The sequence below is a fragment of the Pecten maximus genome, chromosome 5, assembly GCF_902652985.1.
Source record: "Pecten maximus chromosome 5, xPecMax1.1, whole genome shotgun sequence".
Classification (NCBI taxonomy): Eukaryota; Metazoa; Mollusca; class Bivalvia; order Pectinida; family Pectinidae; genus Pecten; species Pecten maximus.
In genome coordinates this window covers 40663618-40686611 of record NC_047019.1, presented here as the reverse complement: position 1 = coordinate 40686611, position 22994 = coordinate 40663618, and the positions used below count along the sequence as shown (strand labels likewise).

Here is a 22994-nt window from a genome sequence, read left to right as displayed (position 1 = left end):
CGTTAAAACTAGTTTTAGCGCGTTAAATGTGTTTAACGCGTTAAAGCTTAACGCGTTAAATGTATCTCGTTTTTGACATGAACGGCCTTTCATACTAAACACCCAAACAACAGTATCAGATATCGATGACATTTGGCCTTGAAAGTAATCCTTTTCATCAGTGCTGCTATTATATATTACATAATGTAGTTATTTAAGAGGCGTAAAGATCTAGTGTTATTCATTTATAGCTATAATGTAAGTGTGAGATTTAACAATTCGCAAGTATGAGAGTGTATCTTTGTACCACAGCATCGTACATCTTGTTACAGAAACAACTTTTCAACATAGATGTATATTTAGAAATAATTATGTTAATTTATGAAGTTATTTAAGAGGTTATATACTGCATGGGGAAATGTCAAGGAATATGACCTAATGTTAAAGGGGCCTTAAGGCCTACTATTAATGTTAAGGTTTCATTTATGGAGGGCCATGTACTTCAGGTTTGTAATCAATTAGCTCCCTTCAATTTGCCATAGATTATCTCCCTTGAATATTTCCAATATTACTTTTAGTGTTTTCAACAATGAAAGAAGTGGCAAATTAAAGTTGTTTGTTGTTTTAATTTCATTCTATATTTGATTTGTTAAATTTTTGTCACTAAACTAAATCCTCAAAGGATGGCAGAATTTCATGAATTTGTCTTTGTTATTTTTTGTTTACATGATTACATTTTGATCAAGTGCTTATTTAAATGGTCAAATCCATTAAAAACATGTTAAAAACCTGAACTGTCACACACTCAGTGTGTTACAGGGATGCATCTGAATAATTTAAAACAATAAAAAAATTGGAGTATAAAAATAAGTTAAATCTCAAACAATTCAGCACTGGCAGGTACCAAGGATGAAACAATGCAGCAGCTCTAGGGTTAATTAAGCTGTTAATTCATCCATGAGTTACTACATAGATGAAACACAGATCATCCATAACAATAAGCTGTATACGATAATGCTTAGCACAACAGTTGTGCAAATAAACTGTAATATATTATATACATGATGGTCATTTAAATAGGTTTCTGATACTTTTTATGTACTTCACCACCATACAATAAAACTTCACCACCATACAATAAAACTTCACCACCATACAATAAAACTTCACTACCATACAATTAAACTTCGCTACCATACATTAAAACTTCACCACCATACAATAAAACTTCACCACCATACAATAAAACTTCACCACCATACAATAAAACTTCACCACCATACAATAAAACTTCACTGTCATACAATAAAACTTCACTGTCATACAATAAAACTTCACTGTCATACAATAAAACTTCACTGTCATACAATAAAACTTCACTGTCGTACAATAAAACTTCACTGTCGTACAATAAAACTTCACTGTCATACAATAAAACTTCACCACCATACAATAAAACTTCACCACCATACAATAAAACTTCACCACCATACAATAAAACTTCACCACCATACAATAAAACTTCACCACCATACAATAAAACTTCACTACCATACAATAAAACTTCACCACCATACAATAAAACTTCACCACCATACAATAAAACTTCACCACCATACAATAAAACTTCACTACCATACATTAAAACTTCACCACCATACAATAAAACTTCACCACCGTACAATAAAACTTCACCACCATACATTAAAACTTCACTATCATACAATAAAACTTCACCACCGTACAATAAAACTTCACCACCATACAATAAAACTTCACTGTCATACAATAAAACTTCACTATCATACAATAAAACTTCACTACCATGCAATAAAACTTCACTGTCATCCAATAAAACTTCAACGTACAATAAAACTTCACCACCATACAATAAAACTTCACTGTCATACAATAAAACTTCACTGTCATACAATAAAACTTCACTGTCATACAATAAAACTTCACTGTCATACAATAAAACTTCACTGTCGTACAATAAAACTTCACTGTCGTACAATAAAACTTCACTGTCATACAATAAACTTCACCACCATACAATAAAACTTCACCACCATACAATAAAACTTCACCACCATACAATAAAACTTCGCTACCATACATTAAAACTTCACCACCATACAATAAAACTTCACCACCATACAATAAAACTTCACCACCGTTCAATAAAACTTCACTACTATACAATAAAACTTCACTACTATACAATAAAACTTCACCACCATACAATAAAACTTCACTACCATACAATAAAACTTCACTACCATACAATAAAACTTCACCACCATACAATAAAACTTCACTACCATACAATAAAACTTCACTGTCATACAATAAAACTTCACTACTATAAAATAAAACTTCAACGTACAATAAAACTTCATTATCATACAATAAAACTTCACCACCATACAATAAAACTTCATTATCATACAATAAAACTTTTCACCATACAATAAAACTTCACCACCATACAATAAAACTTCACTATCGTACAATAAAACTTCACCACCATGCAATAAAACTTCACCACCATACAATAAAACTTCACCACCATACAATAAAACTTCACCACCATACAATAAAACTTGCACCACCATAGCAATAAAACTTCAAAAGCCACCAACGATAGAAAACTGCACCACCATACAAGTAAAACTTCACCACCAGACAAGAAAAACCACACTACAAGAAAACGTCACCACCAAACAAAGAAAACGCACACAGACAAGGAAAACGGCACACAGACAAGAAAAACGGCACACCAGACAAAGAAAACGGACAGAAAGACAAGAAAAACGGCACGACGAGAAAAGAAAACGGCAACACCAGACAAGAAAACGGACCACCGACAAGAAACGGCACGACCAGACAGGAAAACGGCACCACCAGACAAGAAAACGGCACCACCAGACAAGAAAAGGGCACGAAGAAGATCAAGAAAAACGGCAACACGAGACAAGAAAAACGGCACACCATACAATAAAACTTACTACCATACAATAAAACTTCACTTCCATACAATAAAACTTCACTTCCATACAATAAAACTTCACCACCATACAATAAAACTTCACCACTATACAATAAAATTCACCACCATACAATAAAACTTCACCACCATACAATAAAACTTCACCACCATACAATAAAACTTCACTACCATGCAATAAAACTTCACTACCATACAATAAAACTTCACTACCATACAATAAAACTTCACTGTCATACAATAAAACTTCACCACCATACAATAAAACTTCACTACCATACAATAAAATTCACCACCATACAATAAAACTTCACCACCATACAATAAAATTCACCACCATACAATAAAACTTCACTATCATACAATAAAACTTCACCACCATACAATAAAATTCACCACCATACAATAAAACTTTACCACTGTACAATAAAACTTCACTACTATACAATAAAACTTTACCACCATACAATAAAATTCACCACCATACAATAAAACTTCACCACCATGCAATAAAACTTCACTGTCATACAATAAAACTTCACCACCATACAATAAAATTCACCACCATACAATAAAACTTCACCACCATACAATAAAACTTCACCACCATACAATAAAATTCACCACCATACAATAAAACTTCACTACCATACAATAAAACTTCACTGTCATACAATAAAACTTCACTACCATACAATAAAACTTCACTGTCATACAATAAAACTTCACCACCATACAATGAAACTTCACCACCATACAATAAAACTTCACCACCATACAATAAAACTTCACTGTCATACAATAAAACTGAACCACCATACAATAAAACTTCACTACTATACAATAAAACTTCACCACCATACAATAAAACTTCACCACCATACAATAAAACTTCACTACCATACAATAAAACTTCACTGTCATACAATAAAACTTCACCACCATGCAATAAAACTTCACCACCATACAATAAAACTTCACCACCATACAATAAAACTTCACTATCATACAATAAAACTTCACTATCATACAATAAAATTTCACCACCATACAATAAAACTTCACCGTACAATAAAACTGCATTATCATACAATAAAACTTCACTACTATATAGTACTGATGTGGCTTTTTATGTCTGTACTGTACCCATTGTAAAAAGGTACTCGTGTGGCTATTTATGTATATACATGTACTGTACCCATTGTAAAAAGGTACTTTTGTCATTTTGTTTTGTGCATATAATGTACTGCAATGCTTTGCATATTGAGTTACACAATATGTTTACTCCCGGTACTCTACACACAAAAATAATATGAGAAAGCAGAGTGATGCTATTTGACTGTCTTGTATTCAAATAATGCATGTAATCTCAAATACATATGTGCATGTACCAAACGATACATTGATGTCAAACGGCTATTTAGGAATCATATATGCTTCTGTTATGATAATATATATATAATCATATGCATTATATTAAGTTATATAATTCCGTGTAACCTGGATATTCCGTAGATGCAGCGTCATTAAGCAGCTCTATGTTTAGACCATTCTGGTTACAGTCGGTATATTTACTAACTAAAAAATGCCGTGCCAACACGTGGGTTACAACCAACACTAACGGAAGTTTGGCACATATAGCTTAACATCCTTGCAACTCCCGTGTTCATACAAGGACTGGTATCTTGGAAGCACCAACAGAAGAATCACGAGTCATGAGACAAACTTAACAGCGTGCACATGTATCTGTTAATTATCAGCTCTCATCTTCACCAGAGTTAATTTTCCTCATTATTTATACCTGGCTGCGTCCTATACGTATCCTCGTAAAATACACTTCAGAAACAAGTACAACATCTACACATTCTTGTTAAACCACAAAATTCACCAACTTAGATCGTTTATCGTCTTCTTTTTCTCCCATTTCCTCTTCAAAAGTTTTAATAAAAGTTTTCATCTTGATAAATATCCTATCTGTCTTTCGTCTACTGCTGTCCAACATCCTTCGATTTCTCAGCATTTCACTGGTTGGTAAATTACTAGACTGGTTTCTAAGAGCCATGGCCTTGAGCTCTCGAACAGAACGAGTGACTACCGTCGCCGCGGGTGCCTCTAGGACAGGCAACTCTTCCATTCCACTATTTGTCAGATTGGGAAGTCTGAGTTCAGTATCATCTTGTTTGCCCAAACTTCTTGCAATGGAACGGCCAGACGGCTCCCTGCCTCTTTCAGCGAAACGAGAACTCCCTTGGCTGTGAAGTCTTGACCTTCCTGAGGCCTCTCTTTTCCGCTGTGTCATGAAATCGGGAAGAACATTATATTGCTCTCGAGTTCCAGATGTAATAGAGTCGGTCGTGTTTCCGGCATTTATGGAGGCACTTCCCCGGCTACTCTTTGTCAACGACAGTCTGGAAGGCTCTCTGGTTCTCTGTTCGTGTGATGTTTGTCCAAACGTAGGTACTGCAACAGCGTTCTTGCATATTTCGGTCTTGCTCCGGTTGATACCTAACGACTTTGCATTGTCTCCCATTGATGTTTTCTTACTTATAAAACTAGAATGTTCCTCCGCCCCCTCTTCCTCTTGTTTTTCTTTCTGCTCTTTCTTTGTCATGTCAGTTTTACTTCTCCGGATGAAGGGTAATGGTGGATGGGTAGATCTCTGTCGTTTGATCTTATTCAGTTCTTTATCTGCCGGAATAAACACAGATGTAAACCATTTCTCCGGAAACGTCGTAGGATCCCTGTTGAGTTCGGGACGCTTTGGTACTGGGATGTGAATCGTACTGGAAACTGTAAGCGGCTGGTTTAACAACTCAAAAGTGTTTGCAGACTGAAGAAATCCATTCATGCTTTCAACTTCCTTTTTAATCTGGCACAAGTCCTGTTCATGTTGTTCTTTCAGGCGCTTCCTGTCTTTTTGAAGTTTTTCTAAAAATCTTTTTAATGCTTGTTCGAGTTTTTCATTCTGTAGATAAACACCGCTGTAATCAGTTTTCAATTCTTCGACATTCAAACGCTTATTCCTCTTTCCTCCCCAAACTACGTCGTCACTCATGCTGGCTGGATCGTTCTACACGATCCCTGCGTGTTAAGTTACTCTACTGGTGCAAAGTCTCGCTACACGAAAAAAGAAACAGAATACATGAATACATAGACTAGTTCTTAATTTGGGAGACAAGCTGCCGTTTATATTATTAAAGGTTTTAATCGGAGACAAAGGTGCGATACGGTGTCTTTGTTGTAGTTTTATGTAAATAAAGATCTAGATAATTAAACTTTATAACACATAAATATTCAACGGTACTGTTGAATGGGAGCAGTTTCTTTAGTGCTAGAACTGTGTGCCTAGTAATGGACGTTTGACCTGTATCGTATATATCCGATTGTCTCTATACACACTGAAAATGAAAGTTGGCGAAGACTTGTGCAATGTGCGTATACATATGTTCAATAAGATAACCAGTATATCTTTAAACCAACAAAATAACAGCCCTGGGGATGAAACAATCGTCTGTTTTGAAATTCTTTCACATAGCTGAAAATGAAGTAATCTGCTGTCTCCAAATTTGACATCAGAACAATGGGGTCAGAACGATCTTTTAAATAGTCAAACTCGACAGTTTGATTGGCGAGTGAAGCATCAGTTATATATATAGAGACAATACTTACACTGTACTTAGTCTTTTCAACATTCCATCAGTTAATCCATGTTTGTTCGGATAAACGTCCAGGACTTCTGTTGAAGTCGTCGTTGGCATCAGAGGTAGATCAAACTGAACACTGACCTATTACCCCACTACCGACAAGAATCAAACGACCGATATGACTATAAATACATTTAAATGTGCAGGATAAGCATCTCATAGTGATATCAGGAAATCTCGAGTAATTTTCCCAGGCTTTCGTAAGTTGTGAATTTCAGCTCTTAAATGTGAAGTTATGGCAAATATATCTGTACACAAATATTGCGTTTTAAACTGGACATACAGTTGTTATGAGGTAAATATATTTTCGGATGTTTTTTGATGTTCTATCGACCTGTCACCTGGTAGATCAGCGTTGTGAACAATGCCACACAAATGGCTGTAGCTAGCACACGACATCAAAACACGTCTCAAACAAAACACATTGAAAGCGCCGAACAACCGATAGGTGCATTTGGTACTTGATAAACAAATGGCGGGGACGGTCCAACAATGTTGAATAATGGTGACGATAGGATTCAAAGATAAGAGCAGACAATGTTCGTTATCACGTTTTAAATGTATAACGCATTGTTTAAATGCGGGGACATGGATGGCGATTGAGGCGAGGATGATTACAGATGGAGATAGGTACTAGCATTTAAGTAGCTGCTAACTTTGAAATCCAGTCGTGAAGAGATGATAAATGACTTACATCTAGACAAACGATAACCTATCATAACAATGGATTACAATGGAGTGTTTGCAAAATCATTGTCGTCCATATTATACTCCATTTGGTGTCGACAGCAGTCAGATAAACAGTTTACTTACAAAATGTTCCTTTAGCTCAATTCGAGATGTAGTAATATCTAATGTCTTGTTTGGATCAATTATCGTTAGACTTTAGTGTATTGCTGCCTACTGTGAACACCGAATCATTTATGTCTTTATACCAATTTCAACACTCCTGGTCCCAGTTTCACAATATTCCTTCAACGTAAGTTTCCTGACTTTTAAATCCATAGGAAAGTATTACAAGATTGAAGAAAAAATCCTTAACCAGACTACATTGTAATTCATTAATTCTAATAATCATTTGGAAAATTGTAAGTAAAGGAATTTCTTTATTTAAGGAGCGTCTATGAAACCGGTGCCAGTGAATGTGGTTTCTCGGCCTTGTCCGAATGACCCAATGGTCTTATGATGTAAGACCTGACTGTTATTCAGATATGAAGAACATTAAGTCATATCAGAACTGACAATTGAGTCGTTGCGTTCGATAGTAACGCGAAGAAAAAAATAAATCAAAGGGCATGTCTCTACAAACACGGAGAGAATATTTTCTGAGTCTATAATCAACGGTTGACATTTTTACCGAATACAAGGTAAAATAGGTCAAAATACACCTAGTCAGTAACAAATTACCTGGTCTTGTGATACTACCTCTGGTCATAGAGCATTCTACTGAATTCGAATCAAATATTGGCGAACTAAAGTCTAAACATATACATGTATAACATACGAATACATCATCCATAGGTGCTTAGCACGTTTATAAGCCCAAGACCGATTATAGACTAATATATAGAGATATTTTAGTCTATAATCGGTCTTGGACTTATAAACGTGCTAAGCACCTATGCATCATCGTCTATTAGGAAGATCCACTAGTTTGTACTTGTGAGGTAAGGAGAAATCGTATTATTTCTGAAACAGGTTAAAACCAGAATGAAAATAAAATCAATACGTTCAATATCAAATTCGGATAAAGGTTCACTCGCGAGAATAGTATTGCCTAGAAAACAGTAGCTTCCACTGCTTCAACTGTCTGGACATTTTACTATTATCATTATTATATAAAGTATCATGTGAAGAAGAACGAGTTAACAGCGATCAATCAAAACAATGCCATCTACTACCAAACTCACTGAGCACAGTTATGAAATTACAATACACATTAACAAATTCGTTTTATTTCCTATTTAATTTGATACATAAAACAAAAAAACAAAAGGCACAAATAGGAAATCATTCCCTGATTACAAAATGTTTACGATTACTCATATACATGATTGTACCATAAAAATGAGTACAATTACTTGTATACGTGATGGTAGACTTGACAAACCTTAGTGTGACAGAACACAACTTAATATAAGATCTATCAGCACCGATTGACACACCAAGATCCATGGCCATGCAATGTATTTCTACAGCTCAATTCAACCGTTGATTATAGTGCAAAGGGTGTTCACAAGACAATGGTACCATGTACAAAGTTCACTTTATGAAACAAAACGTTCATATGACCATGGTACCATGTACAAAGTTCACTTTATGAAACAAAACGTGTACGTGACAATGGTACCACATACAAAGCTCACATTATGAAACAAAACGTTCACATGATGCTGGTAACAAATGTTATCTGCACATAATAAAGTCAATTTTTAAAAATAAAGCGTTCATATGACGTTTGAGACACGAACCATGCACCTCACAAAACTCTTAATGATATTATATCCCAGACGACTAGTTAAGATATTTGTTATGGTGGCTGGTCAGGAGGACTTAGTAATTCCGCATACATGGCTTCCGAGTCCTTTTCAGCCTCCTTCTCTTTAATATCCTCTTCATCCTTAAGGATTTTATCGTCAATTGTTTTTATGAAGCTTTTCACTTCATCATCTAGCTCTTCCCGACGTGCTTTCGTTGCTTGTAGAAGACCCTGCTGTCGAATGGCCCGTTTGTTTGGTATTCTATCTGCTAAGTTGTCTACGTGGGATATTTCCTTCAGTTTACGTAACGACATGACAACGGGTTTTACAGGTTTATCACATATAATCCTTAGTCCACCCTCTGATTCCGGGCGGCTTGATATTGTTGTAGTTGACATGGTTCTATGAAATGGGTTCGATGATTTTGCCCTAGAATTCAAATTGGTTGAGGGCCTTTGTCCTTTTGTACCTGGTGGAGCCGATTGTTGTCTGCGAATCCGAGGAATTGGGACGTCGGTCGCTGGGAGAACAGACGTATACCACTCCTTCGGAAATTTCTTTCTTTTGTTTTTATTGATGCGACGTAGCCTCGCAACTCTCTGTCTTTCGTCTTCCTCTTCGTTTGCCCCACCGTTCGGCAGGGATCGGGTTTTACCTGTAGGTTTCCTGAATGAAAAATCCTCGGAAGAATCAGAATCACCAGCCCATGAGTCTTCTGAGTCTGAATCTTTCTTCTTTTTCGTTTTCGGACGTGGACGGCGTTGTTTGTTGGTAGATGGGGCTAGGAGTGGGTGTTCTGATGTGCTCTGTATTGCTTTTAGGCCGACAATGGTCTCTTTTTGATCAACGATATCCAGTTCATGCTGCGAAGTAACGCGGTGGAAGTCCTTGCATAGTTGCTCGATTGTTCGAGCTAGTTCTGTGTCTAGTCGCTCGTTTTCGAAGTAGACGTCGCTATGATCAATGTGAAGAAGTTGGTCTAACTTGCTTCGTTTTTTGTCCTTTTTACTCTTTGAGCTCATATTTTATTTGCCCCTTTTCATTGTGGCCACTTGTACCTGTAATAAAAATTGGGATTTAATGATAAGGAGAATGTCATAAAACTGTAACACTGATATGGTGTATTACAATAAATACCAATCTGACATTGCATAACCTGATTTTACGGCATATCGATACGAATATAACAGGTACCGTACACTTCCCTGTACACATCAGTTATCCGTCAGTCGCCAACATATAAACCTACCTATACCTTAATAGCGTTTCGTCGTGATTGTTTAGAAAATTAAAATGAGTATTTGCTTATTCTAAACATTTTTAGCTCACCTGGACCAAAGGTCCGGTGAGCTTATGCCATGGCGCGGCGTCCGTCCGTCCGTCCGTCCCTCCGTCCCTCCCTCCGTCCCTCCGTCAACATTTGCATTAAATCTCTACTAGTCATAAGATACATTGTGGATTTTAACCAAATTTAGTCAGAAGCATTCTTGGGGGAAGGGAACACATTTTGCATTAATGGTGATTCTGACCCCCAAGGGGCTAGAGGGGCGGGGTCAAATTGGGAAAATAGAGGTAATTCCTTCAAATCGCTACTAGTCATAAAGTTATGAATGGATTTGAACCCAATTAAGTCAGAAACATCCATGTGGGAAGGGGAACAGATTTTGCATAAATGGTGACTCTGACCTCCAAGGGGCCAAATGGGCTTGGTCAAATAGGGGAAATAGAGGTAATTCCTTTAAATCACTACTTCTCATAAAGTTTTGAATGGATTTGAACCCAGTTTAGTCAGAAACATTCTTGGGGAAGGGAACAGATTTTGCATAAACGGCGACACTTATCCCCAAGGGGCCAGAGGGGCGGGGTCAAATAGGGGAAATAGAGGTAATTCCTTTAAATAGCCACTAGTCATAAGTTTTGAATGGATTTGAACCCAATTTGCTCAGATCTAGAGGCATCCATGGGGAAAGGAGAACAGATTTTGCTGCGATCCTCCATCCCACAACCATGTATAGCATCACTGGACGTTAAGGGAACAACCAACCAATTGAAAAAATATATTTTTGAAACAGCCCCTGTGTATAGAACGTTGAGCCAAGGATAAAATGTCTGGCAGCCACTGATTGGCCAGTATGTTATGAAGTGAGAAAATAGATATGTAGCCTGATAGGTAACTATCAATAAGAAATGTTGATATAAATTTCTTAAGTCCGATTGTTTTTTTTCCCAAAAGTTCACGTAATAATAGTAAACAGGTAAACATTTAAGATTTTTGAGAATTTTTACTGCGAAATTCACCTATTTTCAAAATGGCTACCCTGGAGAAAATTTGAGCTGAAGGACCCAACTTTTTTTTTTGATAAGGTGTTATATCAGACCCTAAACTTTTGTTATAAACCCTAATCGTCATATTCAATTCAAGAATTTGAATGAAATAATCCAAAACGTTAACACTAAGGTCTATGGGAAAACAATTGGTTGGTTGGTCTCTACATTAAGGGATAAACACAATTCGGATGTAAAATTAGGCCCAAGGGTCTTTCCCCACCCTAAGAGACTTAGTTAAAACACAATCATGTTGTAAAAATAATCACTGCAGTCTTCCCCATCCTTAGATAGTCTGGACTTCATTATTTCTTTCAGCAGTTGGGATCCCCACACTATAACCATATACAGTATAGCATTGTTCGAGATTGACAAATAAAGTAATAAGTATAACACATTGTTGACACAGAAAGACGAAACAAAGGATATGAAAGCATAAGAAGCTTAGAGATAACTCATGTTATTAAGTATAGGGTAAGTATTTATCTTAGGTAGAACAACCATAACACGATGTTTTTAGTTATACACTAAATAATAACAAGGAGTCGTTATCTTATTGAAATAACTGTTTAAAAACTATTTAAAAAATCTGTTTATCAGCGATGTGATTGGGTGCTCAAAGGTATGCTGGGCGACGTATACATAAAGGTGGGGGACTCGAAGATCGTCCTCAGATATACTAGGTATTGTCAGCAGGCAGATGACACCTACACGCCTCATTACACTAATTGGACGTATTGCGACACGTTTGCGCGTGTGTGTGGAACAAAACTACAAAGAAGAATCCCATATCTATTGAACTATGTTTGGCTTTGCATATTCAATGTTATTCGTGGTGTTATTTGATATTGGATATCAAAATTACCATAGAAACCAAACTGTTGCTAAACAAATGCTTCGCTTGTGTCTATGTTATATTCAAACCCTCAATATGCTGAAGATTATTTAATTCATATTTTAATTTTTTGGAAACTTCTGCAAAAGACGGCATATGTAGTCCCAGATTTGGAAAAATGAAGTGCTTGAAAATTATGATTATATTTAGATTATATGATGTAATACTGACTTAGAGGACAAATTTCACATTAATGCTCAATGCCTTTCCTCTTTAGGCTAAGAATCCAATACATTAAGACAAATTATCGTAGGAATAACTTGGGAAAGTTCATGTATTTTGCAAGTTTACTGCGATCCATTTGGATGGCAATTTTCTATATTTATTATGTTTACTATATTTGGTCATGAATAACCACGGATTTTGAGGGTTATTTGGATTATATCATGCATTCACCATCGTACATGCATACAATTCATGTTCAGAACATGTGTATTTCATATGACCCCGCATGTACACTGTATATTGTATTGGAATAATTACGTGTATATCGGTGAGATGTAAATGCTGAAGGTTTCACATCCACATTTCAATTTTGACATTTCTTTTTGGCCGATTTTGAGTTTCCTCTGTCGCCAATAGTTATCATGCAACACTTTAGGCCCTCACGAATTATAGAAGAAGGGAACAACTATGGTGTTGTTTTATTAGTTTTGCCTCTTTTGTATCTAACTCCTAATTTCTAAAAAGGTGGTATCATATTAGTATGTACGCTCCTATGAAATTTTACATTTTGACAGTGACGTGATTACTGAATTATCTCCAAACAACTATATGATCTACTTTGTGATATTGTATTTTAACAATTATTTTAAATGTTTAAGATAATGAGCTGATTCAAATGTTGCATTTTTATCGTTTTACACTAACAGATCAGGAATGTTAAGGTTAGAATGAATAACCTTTTTATATGTTAATTTTTAATTACGATGCTTCCCAGCACAATGCTATGCATTTAAGTTAGTTGGTACATTGTAAGCCGCGTTATATATAAAAAATGACCTGGCTGATCCACAAGTAGGTAGGGATGGTGATATACTCGTGTTCCAATATAAAACAGTTTACCTCTATCTTCTATACTTGAGGTCTGATATAAAACAGTTTACGTCCGTCTTCTATACTTGTGTTCCGATATAAAACAGTTTACATCTGTCTTCTATACTTGTGTTATGATATAAAACAGTTTACGTCAGTCTTCTATACTTGTGGTCCGATATAAAACAGTTTACGTCAGTCTTCTATACTTGTGTTCCGATATAAAACAGTTTATGTCTGTCTTCTATACTTGTGTTATGATATAAAACAGTTTACATCTGTCTTCTATACTTGTGGTCTGATATAAAACAGTTTACATCTGTCTTCTATACTTGTGTTATGATATAAAACAGTTTACGTCCGTCTTCTATACTTGTGGTCCGATATAAAACAGTTTACGTCCGTCTTCTATACTTGTGTTCCGATATAAAACAGTTTACGTCCGTCTTCTATACTTGTGGTCTGATATAAAACAGTTTACGTCCGTCTTCTATACTTGTGGTCTGATATAAAACAGTTTACGTCTGTCTTCTATACTTGTGTTCCGATATAAAACAGTTTACGTCCGTCTTCTATACTTGTGGTCCGATATAAAACAGTTTACGTCCGTCTTCTATACTTGTGGTCCGATATAAAACAGTTTACCTCTGTCTTCTATACTTGTGTTCCGATATAAAACAGTTTACGTCCGTCTTCTATACTTGTGTTCTGATATAAAACAGTTTACCTCTGTCTTCTATACTTGTGTTATGATATAAAACAGTTGACGTCTGTCTTCTATACTTGTGGTCCGATATAAAACAGTTTACGTCCGTCTTCTATACTTGTGGTCCGATATAAAACAGTTTACGTCTGTCTTCTATACTTGTGTTCCGATATAAAACAGTTTACGTCCGTCTTCTATACTTGTGGTCCGATATAAAACAGTTTACGTCTGTCTTCTATACTTGTGGTCCGATATAAAACAGTTTACGTCCGTCTTCTATACTATTACAATACATAATGTTACACAATATTCTCGTAATGATGACTGATTCTTTCTCGCCTAGAAACCACAAGGTAAAATACAGGTGATTTCAAACAATACTTTATATAACCATGCCGTGTATTCCGGCATGTGTGTTTATTTAATGATATTTATGAAGTTGTATAACACTTCATCAACTAAGAATTACATAAAGAGTAGGACCTGCCTACGATTTACGTTGATAGCGTGTTGACATTACGAGGGAGTATTTTAGAACGACTGTGTATCATCGTGTGTGAGACCTTCAATAGTATGTAAACAAGTGTTATACATGTACACAAGTAATTGTGATGTATTTCGCACTTTTAATACGGACTTATAATATAAGTCCACGATAAGCACTTGCATGTAAACTCGGGGCGTGGTTGAAAATATTTTGTCTCATTGATAATGTTCATTAAAATCATAACTATCGAGTTTATTTTCTAGTTAGTATTACCTACATGGAGAGATAACTATCGAGTTTATTTTCTAGCTAGTATTACCTACATGGAGAGATAACTATCGAGTTTATTTTCTAGCTAGTATTACCTACATGGAGAGATAACTATCGAGTTTATCTTTTAGTTAGTATTACCTACATGGAGAGATAACTATCGAGTTTATTTTCTAGTTAGTATTACCTACATGGAGAGATAACTATCGAGTTTATTTTCTAGTTAGTATTACCTACATGGAGAGATAACTGTCGAGTTTATTTTCTAGTTAGTATTACCTACATGGAGAGATAACTGTCGAGTTTATTTTCTAGTTAGTATTACCTACATGGAGAGATAACTGTCGAGTTTATTACCTAGTTAGTATTACCTACATGGAGAGATAACTATCGAGTTTATTTTCTAGTTAGTATTACCTACATGGAGAGATAACTATCGAGTTTATTTTCTAGTTAGTATTACCTACATGGAGAGATAACTATCGAGTTTATTTTCTAGTTAGTATTACCTACATGGAGAGATAACTATCGAGTTTATTTTCTAGTTAGTATTACCTACACGGAGAGATAACTATCGAGTTTATTTTCTAGTTAGTATTACCTACACGGAGAGATAACTATCGAGTTAATTTTCTAGTTAGTATTACCTACATGGAGAGATAACTATCGAGTTTATTTTCTAGTTAGTATTACCTACATGGAGAGACCTCATCACTAACCTATCTGTACTACTGTTTCTGCTAACATTGTATGAGATAAAGGTATGAACAGCATAGTAAGAAAAACAATAAATGGGGGGCGCTCTTACTCGTTGTCACAAGTAACGCTCACATAGAGAGAGGTGGAAAAACATAGGTATAGCTAAAGATGTTAACATTCAGCGATGCTCATACACGTGGTTTGTATGCTCTGAATGTGTCATTTTAAAATATAATGGTTTTAGATAAATTAGACAAATATTAGATCTATTGCATTCCGGCATGACATTCCTACTTAACCGTTACGTATCTACGAGTAAAACTAGTTTTATACCCTTTTATCACTGACAATATGTTTACTCTTAGATTACTAGTCTCAATCAATGTCTTTAGCGGCTCATTATGTGTACATATAATTGCGACATGCTTAATGCATTGTTTAACAGAATTATGAATGGCGTATTCTATTTTATCATGCTATACATTACTTCCAAATCTAATTCATTGCTTGTAATATTTCAAATTATTTTAGATAATGTTTATCAACTGTAATATGGGCCATCCTTTCACCAATAACACTACATATAAATGTATATATTATTGTTGCAGGAAACACATCTTCTATGACGATTACTATTTACAATGTATAATCATTGTTTGATATTTATATGAATACCTACTGCAGCAGTATGGAGTGGCCCTCTCCTCAGAAAAGACTGTCCTTTCTCCAAAGTACCAACAGGTTGTCGCCGCTCTATAATGGTTAAGATGTCGACCCCGAATGTCGACCCTGGATGTCGACCATGAACGACCGCTCGGATGTCGCTATGTATACAGCGTAAGGTATATTGTTATGCTGGGTGCGATCGAGTGAATACCATTTTCGGCCAAACCTGGCACGATGTAAGGGTATACATACAGGCTGATAGCTATTGATCCGGGTATAGGGTTTTGATGTAATCTAGAATAAAAGTCCCCTTATAAATGGATTGTCTATCAAATAGACTATACTTGTGTGCTTGGATTGGTAAATATAATAGTTGATTAAAAAACTTTATGTTTTAGCCAGATAAAATCCAATGACACACTACAGACAATACATCGCACACCATTGACTACACAAAGTACCCACCCCCTGTATACCACGACATGGAGCTGTTACGTAGGCATATTTGGAGGAAGAGGTCATTCAAGGACTTGATTAACGGCATTTAATGAGAAATGGCAACTCAATAACTGTAGCACACATCATGGTACAACAATATAAAATTAATATGTCGTACTGAAATAGTTTTAGTGTGGCCCAGTCTGACACGGTCTGTCGTACTGAGATAGTTTTAGTGTGGTCCAGTCTGACACTAAGACGGTCCATATGTACGGTCTGTCGTACTGAGATAGTTTTAGTGTGGTCCAGTCTGACACTAAGACGGTCCATATGTACGGCCTGTCGTACTGAGATAGTTTTAGTGTGGTCCATATGTACGGTCTGTCGTACTGAGATATAGTTTTAGTGTGGTCCAGTCTGACACTAAGACGGTCCATATGTACGGTCTGTTGTACTGAGATAGTTTTAGTGTGGTCCAGTCTGACACTAAGACGGTCTATATGTACGTCTGTCATACTGAGATAGTTTTAGTGTGGTCCAGTCTGACACTAAGACGGTCCATATGTACGGTCTGTCGTACTGAGATAGTTTTAGTGTGGTCCAGTCTGACACTAAGACGGTCCATATGTACGGTCTGTCGTACTGAGATAGTTTTAGTGTGGTCCAGTCTGACACTAAGACGGTCCATATGTACGGCCTGTCGTACTGAGATAGTTTTAGTGTGGTCAAGTCTGACACTAAGACGGTCCATATGTACGGTCTGTCGTACTGAGATAGTTTTAGTGTGGTCCAGTCTGACACTAAGACAGTCCATATGTACGGTCTGTCGTACTGAGGTAGTTTTAGTGTGGCCCAGTCTGACACTAAGACGGTCCATATGTACGGTCTGTCGTACTGAGATAGTTTTAGTGTGGTCCAGTCTGACACTAAGACGGTCCATATGTACGGTCTGTCGTACTGAGATAGTTTTAGTGTGGTCCAGTCTGACACTAAGACGGTCCATATGTACGGTCTGTCGTACTGAGATAGTTTTAGTGTGGTCCAGTCTGACACTAAGACGGTCCATATGTACGGCCTGTCGTACTGAGATAGTTTTAGTGTGGTCCAGTCTGACACTAAGACGGTCCATATGTACGGTCTGTCGTACTGAGATAGTTTTAGTGTGGTCCAGTCTGACACTAAGACGGTCCATATGTACGGTCTGTCGTACTGAGATAGTTTTAGTGTGGTCCAGTCTGACACTAAGACGGTCCATATGTACGGTCTGTCGTACTGAGATAGTTTTAGTGTGGTCCAGTCTGACACTAAGACAGTCCATATGTACGGTCTGTCGTACTGAGATAGTTTTAGTGTGGTCCAGTCTGACACTAAGACGGTCCATATGTACGGTCTGTCGTACTGATATAGTTTTAGTGTGGTCCAGTCTGACACTGAGACGGTCCATATGTACGGTCTGTCGTACTGAGGTAGTTTTAGTGTGGTCCAGTCTGACACTAAGACGGTCCATATGTACGGTCTGTCGTACTGAGATAGTTTTAGTGTGGTCCAGTCTGACACTAAGACAGTCCATATGTACGGTCTGTCGTACTGAGATAGTTTTAGTGTGGTCCAGTCTGACACTAAGACGGTCCATATGTACGGTCTGTCGTACTGAGGTAGTTTTAGTGTGGTCCAGTCTGACACTAAGACGGTCCATATGTACGGTCTGTCGTACTGAGATAGTTTTAGTGTGGTCCAGTCTGACACTAAGACGGTCTATATGTACGGTCTGTCATACTGAGATAGTTTTAGTGTGGTCCAGTCTGACACTAAGACGGTCCATATGTACGGTCTGTCATACTGAGGTAGTTTTAGTGTGGTCCAGTCTGACACTAAGACGGTCCATATGTACGGCCTGTCGTACTGAGGTAGTTTTAGTGTGGTCCAGTCTGATACTAAGACGGTCCATATGTACGGTCTGTTGTACTTAGATAGTTTTAGTGTGGTCCAGTCTGACACTAAGACGGTCCATATGTACGGTCTGTCGTACTGAGATAGTTTTAGTGTGGTCCAGTCTGACACTAAGACGGTCCATATGTACGGCCTGTCGTACTGAGATAGTTTTAGTGTGGTCAAGTCTGACACTAAGACGGTCCATATGTACGGTCTGTCGTACTGAGATAGTTTTAGTGTGGTCCAGTCTGACACTAAGACAGTCCATATGTACGGTCTGTCGTACTGAGGTAGTTTTAGTGTGGCCCAGTCTGACACTAAGACGGTCCATATGTACGGTCTGTCGTACTGAGATAGTTTTAGTGTGGTCCAGTCTGACACTAAGACGGTCCATATGTACGGCCTGTCGTACTGAGATAGTTTTAGTGTGGTCCAGTCTGACACTAAGACGGTCCATATGTACGGTCTGTCGTACTGAGATAGTTTTAGTGTGGTCCAGTCTGACACTAAGACGGTCCATATGTACGGTCTGTCGTACTGAGATAGTTTTAGTGTGGTCCAGTCTGACACTAAGACGGTCCATATGTACGGTCTGTCGTACTGAGATAGTTTTAGTGTGGTCCAGTCTGACACTAAGACAGTCCATATGTACGGTCTGTCGTACTGAGATAGTTTTAGTGTGGTCCAGTCTGACACTAAGACGGTCCATATGTACGGTCCTGTCGTACTGATATAGTTTTAGTGTGGTCCAGTCTGACACTGAGACGGTCCATATGTACGGTCTGTCGTACTGAGGTAGTTTTAGTGTGGTCCAGTCTGACACTAAGACGGTCCATATGTACGGTCTGTCGTACTGAGCTAGTTTTAGTGTGGTCCAGTCTGACACTAAAACTTTCCATATGTACGGTCTGTTCGTACTGAGATAGTTTTAGTGTGGTCCAGTCTGACACTAAGACGGTCCATATGTACGGTCTGTCGTACTGAGGTAGTTTTAGTGTGGTCCAGTCTGACACTAAGACGGTCCATATGTACGGTCTGTCGTACTGAGATATAGTTTTAGTGTGGTCCAGTCTGACACTAAGACGGTCCATATGTACGGTCTGTTGTACTGAGATAGTTTTAGTGTGGTCCAGTCTGACACTAAGACGGTCTATATGTACGGTCTGTCATACTGAGATAGTTTTAGTGTGGTCCAGTCTGACACTAAGACGGTCCATATGTACGGTCTGTCGTACTGAGATAGTTTTAGTGTGGTCCAGTCTGACACTAAGACGGTCCATATGTACGGTCTGTCGTACTGAGATAGTTTTAGTGTGGTCCAGTCTGACACTAAGACGGTCCATATGTACGGCCTGTCGTACTGAGATAGTTTTAGTGTGGTCCAGTCTGACACTAAGACGGTCCATATGTACGGTCTGTCGTACTGAGATAGTTTTAGTGTGGTCCAGTCTGACACTAAGACGGTCCATATGTACGGTCTGTCGTACTGAGGTAGTTTTAGTGTGGTCCAGTCTGATACTAAGACGGTCCATATGTACGGTCTGTCGTACTGAGGTAGTTTTAGTGTGGTCCAGTCTGACACTAAGACGGTCCATATGTACGGTCTGTCGTACTGAGATAGTTTTAGTGTGGTCCAGTCTGACACTAAGACGGTCCATATGTACGGCCTGTCGTACTGAGATAGTTTTAGTGTGGTCCAGTCTGACACTAAGACGGTCCATATGTACGGTCTGTCGTACTGAGATAGTTTTAGTGTGGTCCAGTCTGACACTAAGACAGTCCATATGTACGGTCTGTCGTACTGAGGTAGTTTTAGTGTGGCCCAGTCTGACACTAAGACGGTCCATATGTACGGTCTGTCGTACTGAGATAGTTTTAGTGTGGTCCAGTCTGACACTAAGACGGTCCATATGTACGGCCTGTCGTACTGAGATAGTTTTAGTGTGGTCCAGTCTGACACTAAGACGGTCCATATGTACGGTCTGTCGTACTGAGGTAGTTTTAGTGTGGCCCAGTCTGACACTAAGACGGTCCATATGTACGGTCTGTCGTACTGAGATAGTTTTAGTGTGGTCCAGTCTGACACTAAGACGGTCCATATGTACGGTCTGTCGTACTGAGATAGTTTTAGTGTGGTCCAGTCTGACACTAAGACGGTCCATATGTACGGTCTGTCGTACTGAGATAGTTTTAGTGTGGTCCAGTCTGACACTAAGACGGTCCATATGTACGGCCTGTCGTACTGAGATAGTTTTAGTGTGGTCCAGTCTGACACTAAGACGGTCCATATGTACGGTCTGTCGTACTGAGATAGTTTTAGTGTGGTCCAGTCTGACACTAAGACGGTCCATATGTACGGTCTGTCGTACTGAGATAGTTTTAGTGTGGTCCAGTCTGACACTAAGACGGTCCATATGTACGGTCTGTCGTACTGAGATAGTTTTAGTGTGGTCCAGTCTGACACTAAGACAGTCCATATGTACGGTCTGTCGTACTGAGATAGTTTTAGTGTGGTCCAGTCTGACACTAAGACGGTCCATATGTACGGTCTGTCGTACTGATATAGTTTTAGTGTGGTCCAGTCTGACACTAAGACGGTCCATATGTACGGTCTGTCGTACTGAGGTAGTTTTAGTGTGGTCCAGTCTGACACTAAGACGGTCCATATGTACGGTCTGTCGTACTGAGATAGTTTTAGTGTGGTCCAGTCTGACACTAAGACAGTCCATATGTACGGTCTGTCGTACTGAGATAGTTTTAGTGTGGTCCAGTCTGACACTAAGACGGTCCATATGTACGGTCTGTCGTACTGAGGTAGTTTTAGTGTGGTCCAGTCTGACACTAAGACGGTCCATATGTACGGTCTGTCGTACTGAGATAGTTTTAGTGTGGTCCAGTCTGACACTAAGACGGTCTATATGTACGGTCTGTCATACTGAGATAGTTTTAGTGTGGTCCAGTCTGACACTAAGACGGTCCATATGTACGGTCTGTCGTACTGAGGTAGTTTTAGTGTGGTCCAGTCTGACACTAAGACGGTCCATATGTACGGCCTGTCGTACTGAGGTAGTTTTAGTGTGGTCCAGTCTGATACTAAGACGGTCCATATGTACGGTCTGTTGTACTTAGATAGTTTTAGTGTGGTCCAGTCTGACACTAAGACGGTCCATATGTACGGTCTGTCGTACTGAGATAGTTTTAGTGTGGTCCAGTCTGACACTAAGACGGTCCATATGTACGGCCTGTCGTACTGAGATAGTTTTAGTGTGGTCCAGTCTGACACTAAGACGGTCCATATGTACGGTCTGTCGTACTGAGATAGTTTTAGTGTGGTCCAGTCTGACACTAAGACAGTCCATATGTACGGTCTGTCGTACTGAGACAGTTTTAGTGTGGCCCAGTCTGACACTAAGACGGTCCATATGTACGGTCTGTCGTACTGAGATAGTTTTAGTGTGGTCCAGTCTGACACTAAGACGGTCCATATGTACGGCCTGTCGTACTGAGATAGTTTTAGTGTGGTCCAGTCTGACACTAAGACGGTCCATATGTACGGTCTGTCGTACTGAGATAGTTTTAGTGTGGTCCAGTCTGACACTAAGACGGTCCATATGTACGGTCTGTCGTACTGAGATAGTTTTAGTGTGGTCCAGTCTGACACTAAGACGGTCCATATGTACGGTCTGTCGTACTGAGATAGTTTTAGTGTGGTCCAGTCTGACACTAAGACAGTCCATATGTACGGTCTGTCGTACTGAGATAGTTTTAGTGTGGTCCAGTCTGACACTAAGACGGTCCATATGTACGGCCTGTCGTACTGATATAGTTTTAGTGTGGTCCAGTCTGACACTGAGACGGTCCATATGTACGGTCTGTCGTACTGAGGTAGTTTTAGTGTGGTCCAGTCTGACACTAAGACGGTCCATATGTACGGTCTGTCGTACTGAGATAGTTTTAGTGTGGTCCAGTCTGACACTAAGACAGTCCATATGTACGGTCTGTCGTACTGAGATAGTTTTAGTGTGGTCCAGTCTGACACTAAGACGGTCCATATGTACGGTCTGTCGTACTGAGGTAGTTTTAGTGTGGTCCAGTCTGACACTAAGACGGTCCATATGTACGGTCTGTCGTACTGAGATAGTTTTAGTGTGGTCCAGTCTGACACTAAGACGGTCCATATGTACGGTCTGTTGTACTGAGATAGTTTTAGTGTGGTCCAGTCTGACACTAAGACGGTCTATATGTACGGTCTGTCATACTGAGATAGTTTTAGTGTGGTCCAGTCTGACACTAAGACGGTCCATATGTACGGTCTGTCGTACTGAGATAGTTTTAGTGTGGTCCAGTCTGACACTAAGACGGTCCATA

The 22994-nt window shown here is 38.4% G+C and overlaps 1 protein-coding gene across 1 annotated transcript; it reads right to left on the bottom strand.

Annotated features, from left to right (window-relative positions):
* Positions 1-8639: 8639 nt before the first annotated feature.
* On the bottom strand, positions 8640-16451 carry LOC117328567. The gene is made up of 2 exons (XM_033886091.1): positions 16270-16451; positions 8640-10231 (listed from the first exon to the last, which is right to left on the bottom strand). The coding sequence occupies exon 2, from the start codon at positions 10193-10195 to the stop codon at positions 9224-9226; it is 972 nt and encodes a 323-aa protein (XP_033741982.1). The 5' UTR covers positions 10196-10231; positions 16270-16451; the 3' UTR covers positions 8640-9223.
* Between the last annotated feature and the right edge of the window lie 6543 nt (positions 16452-22994).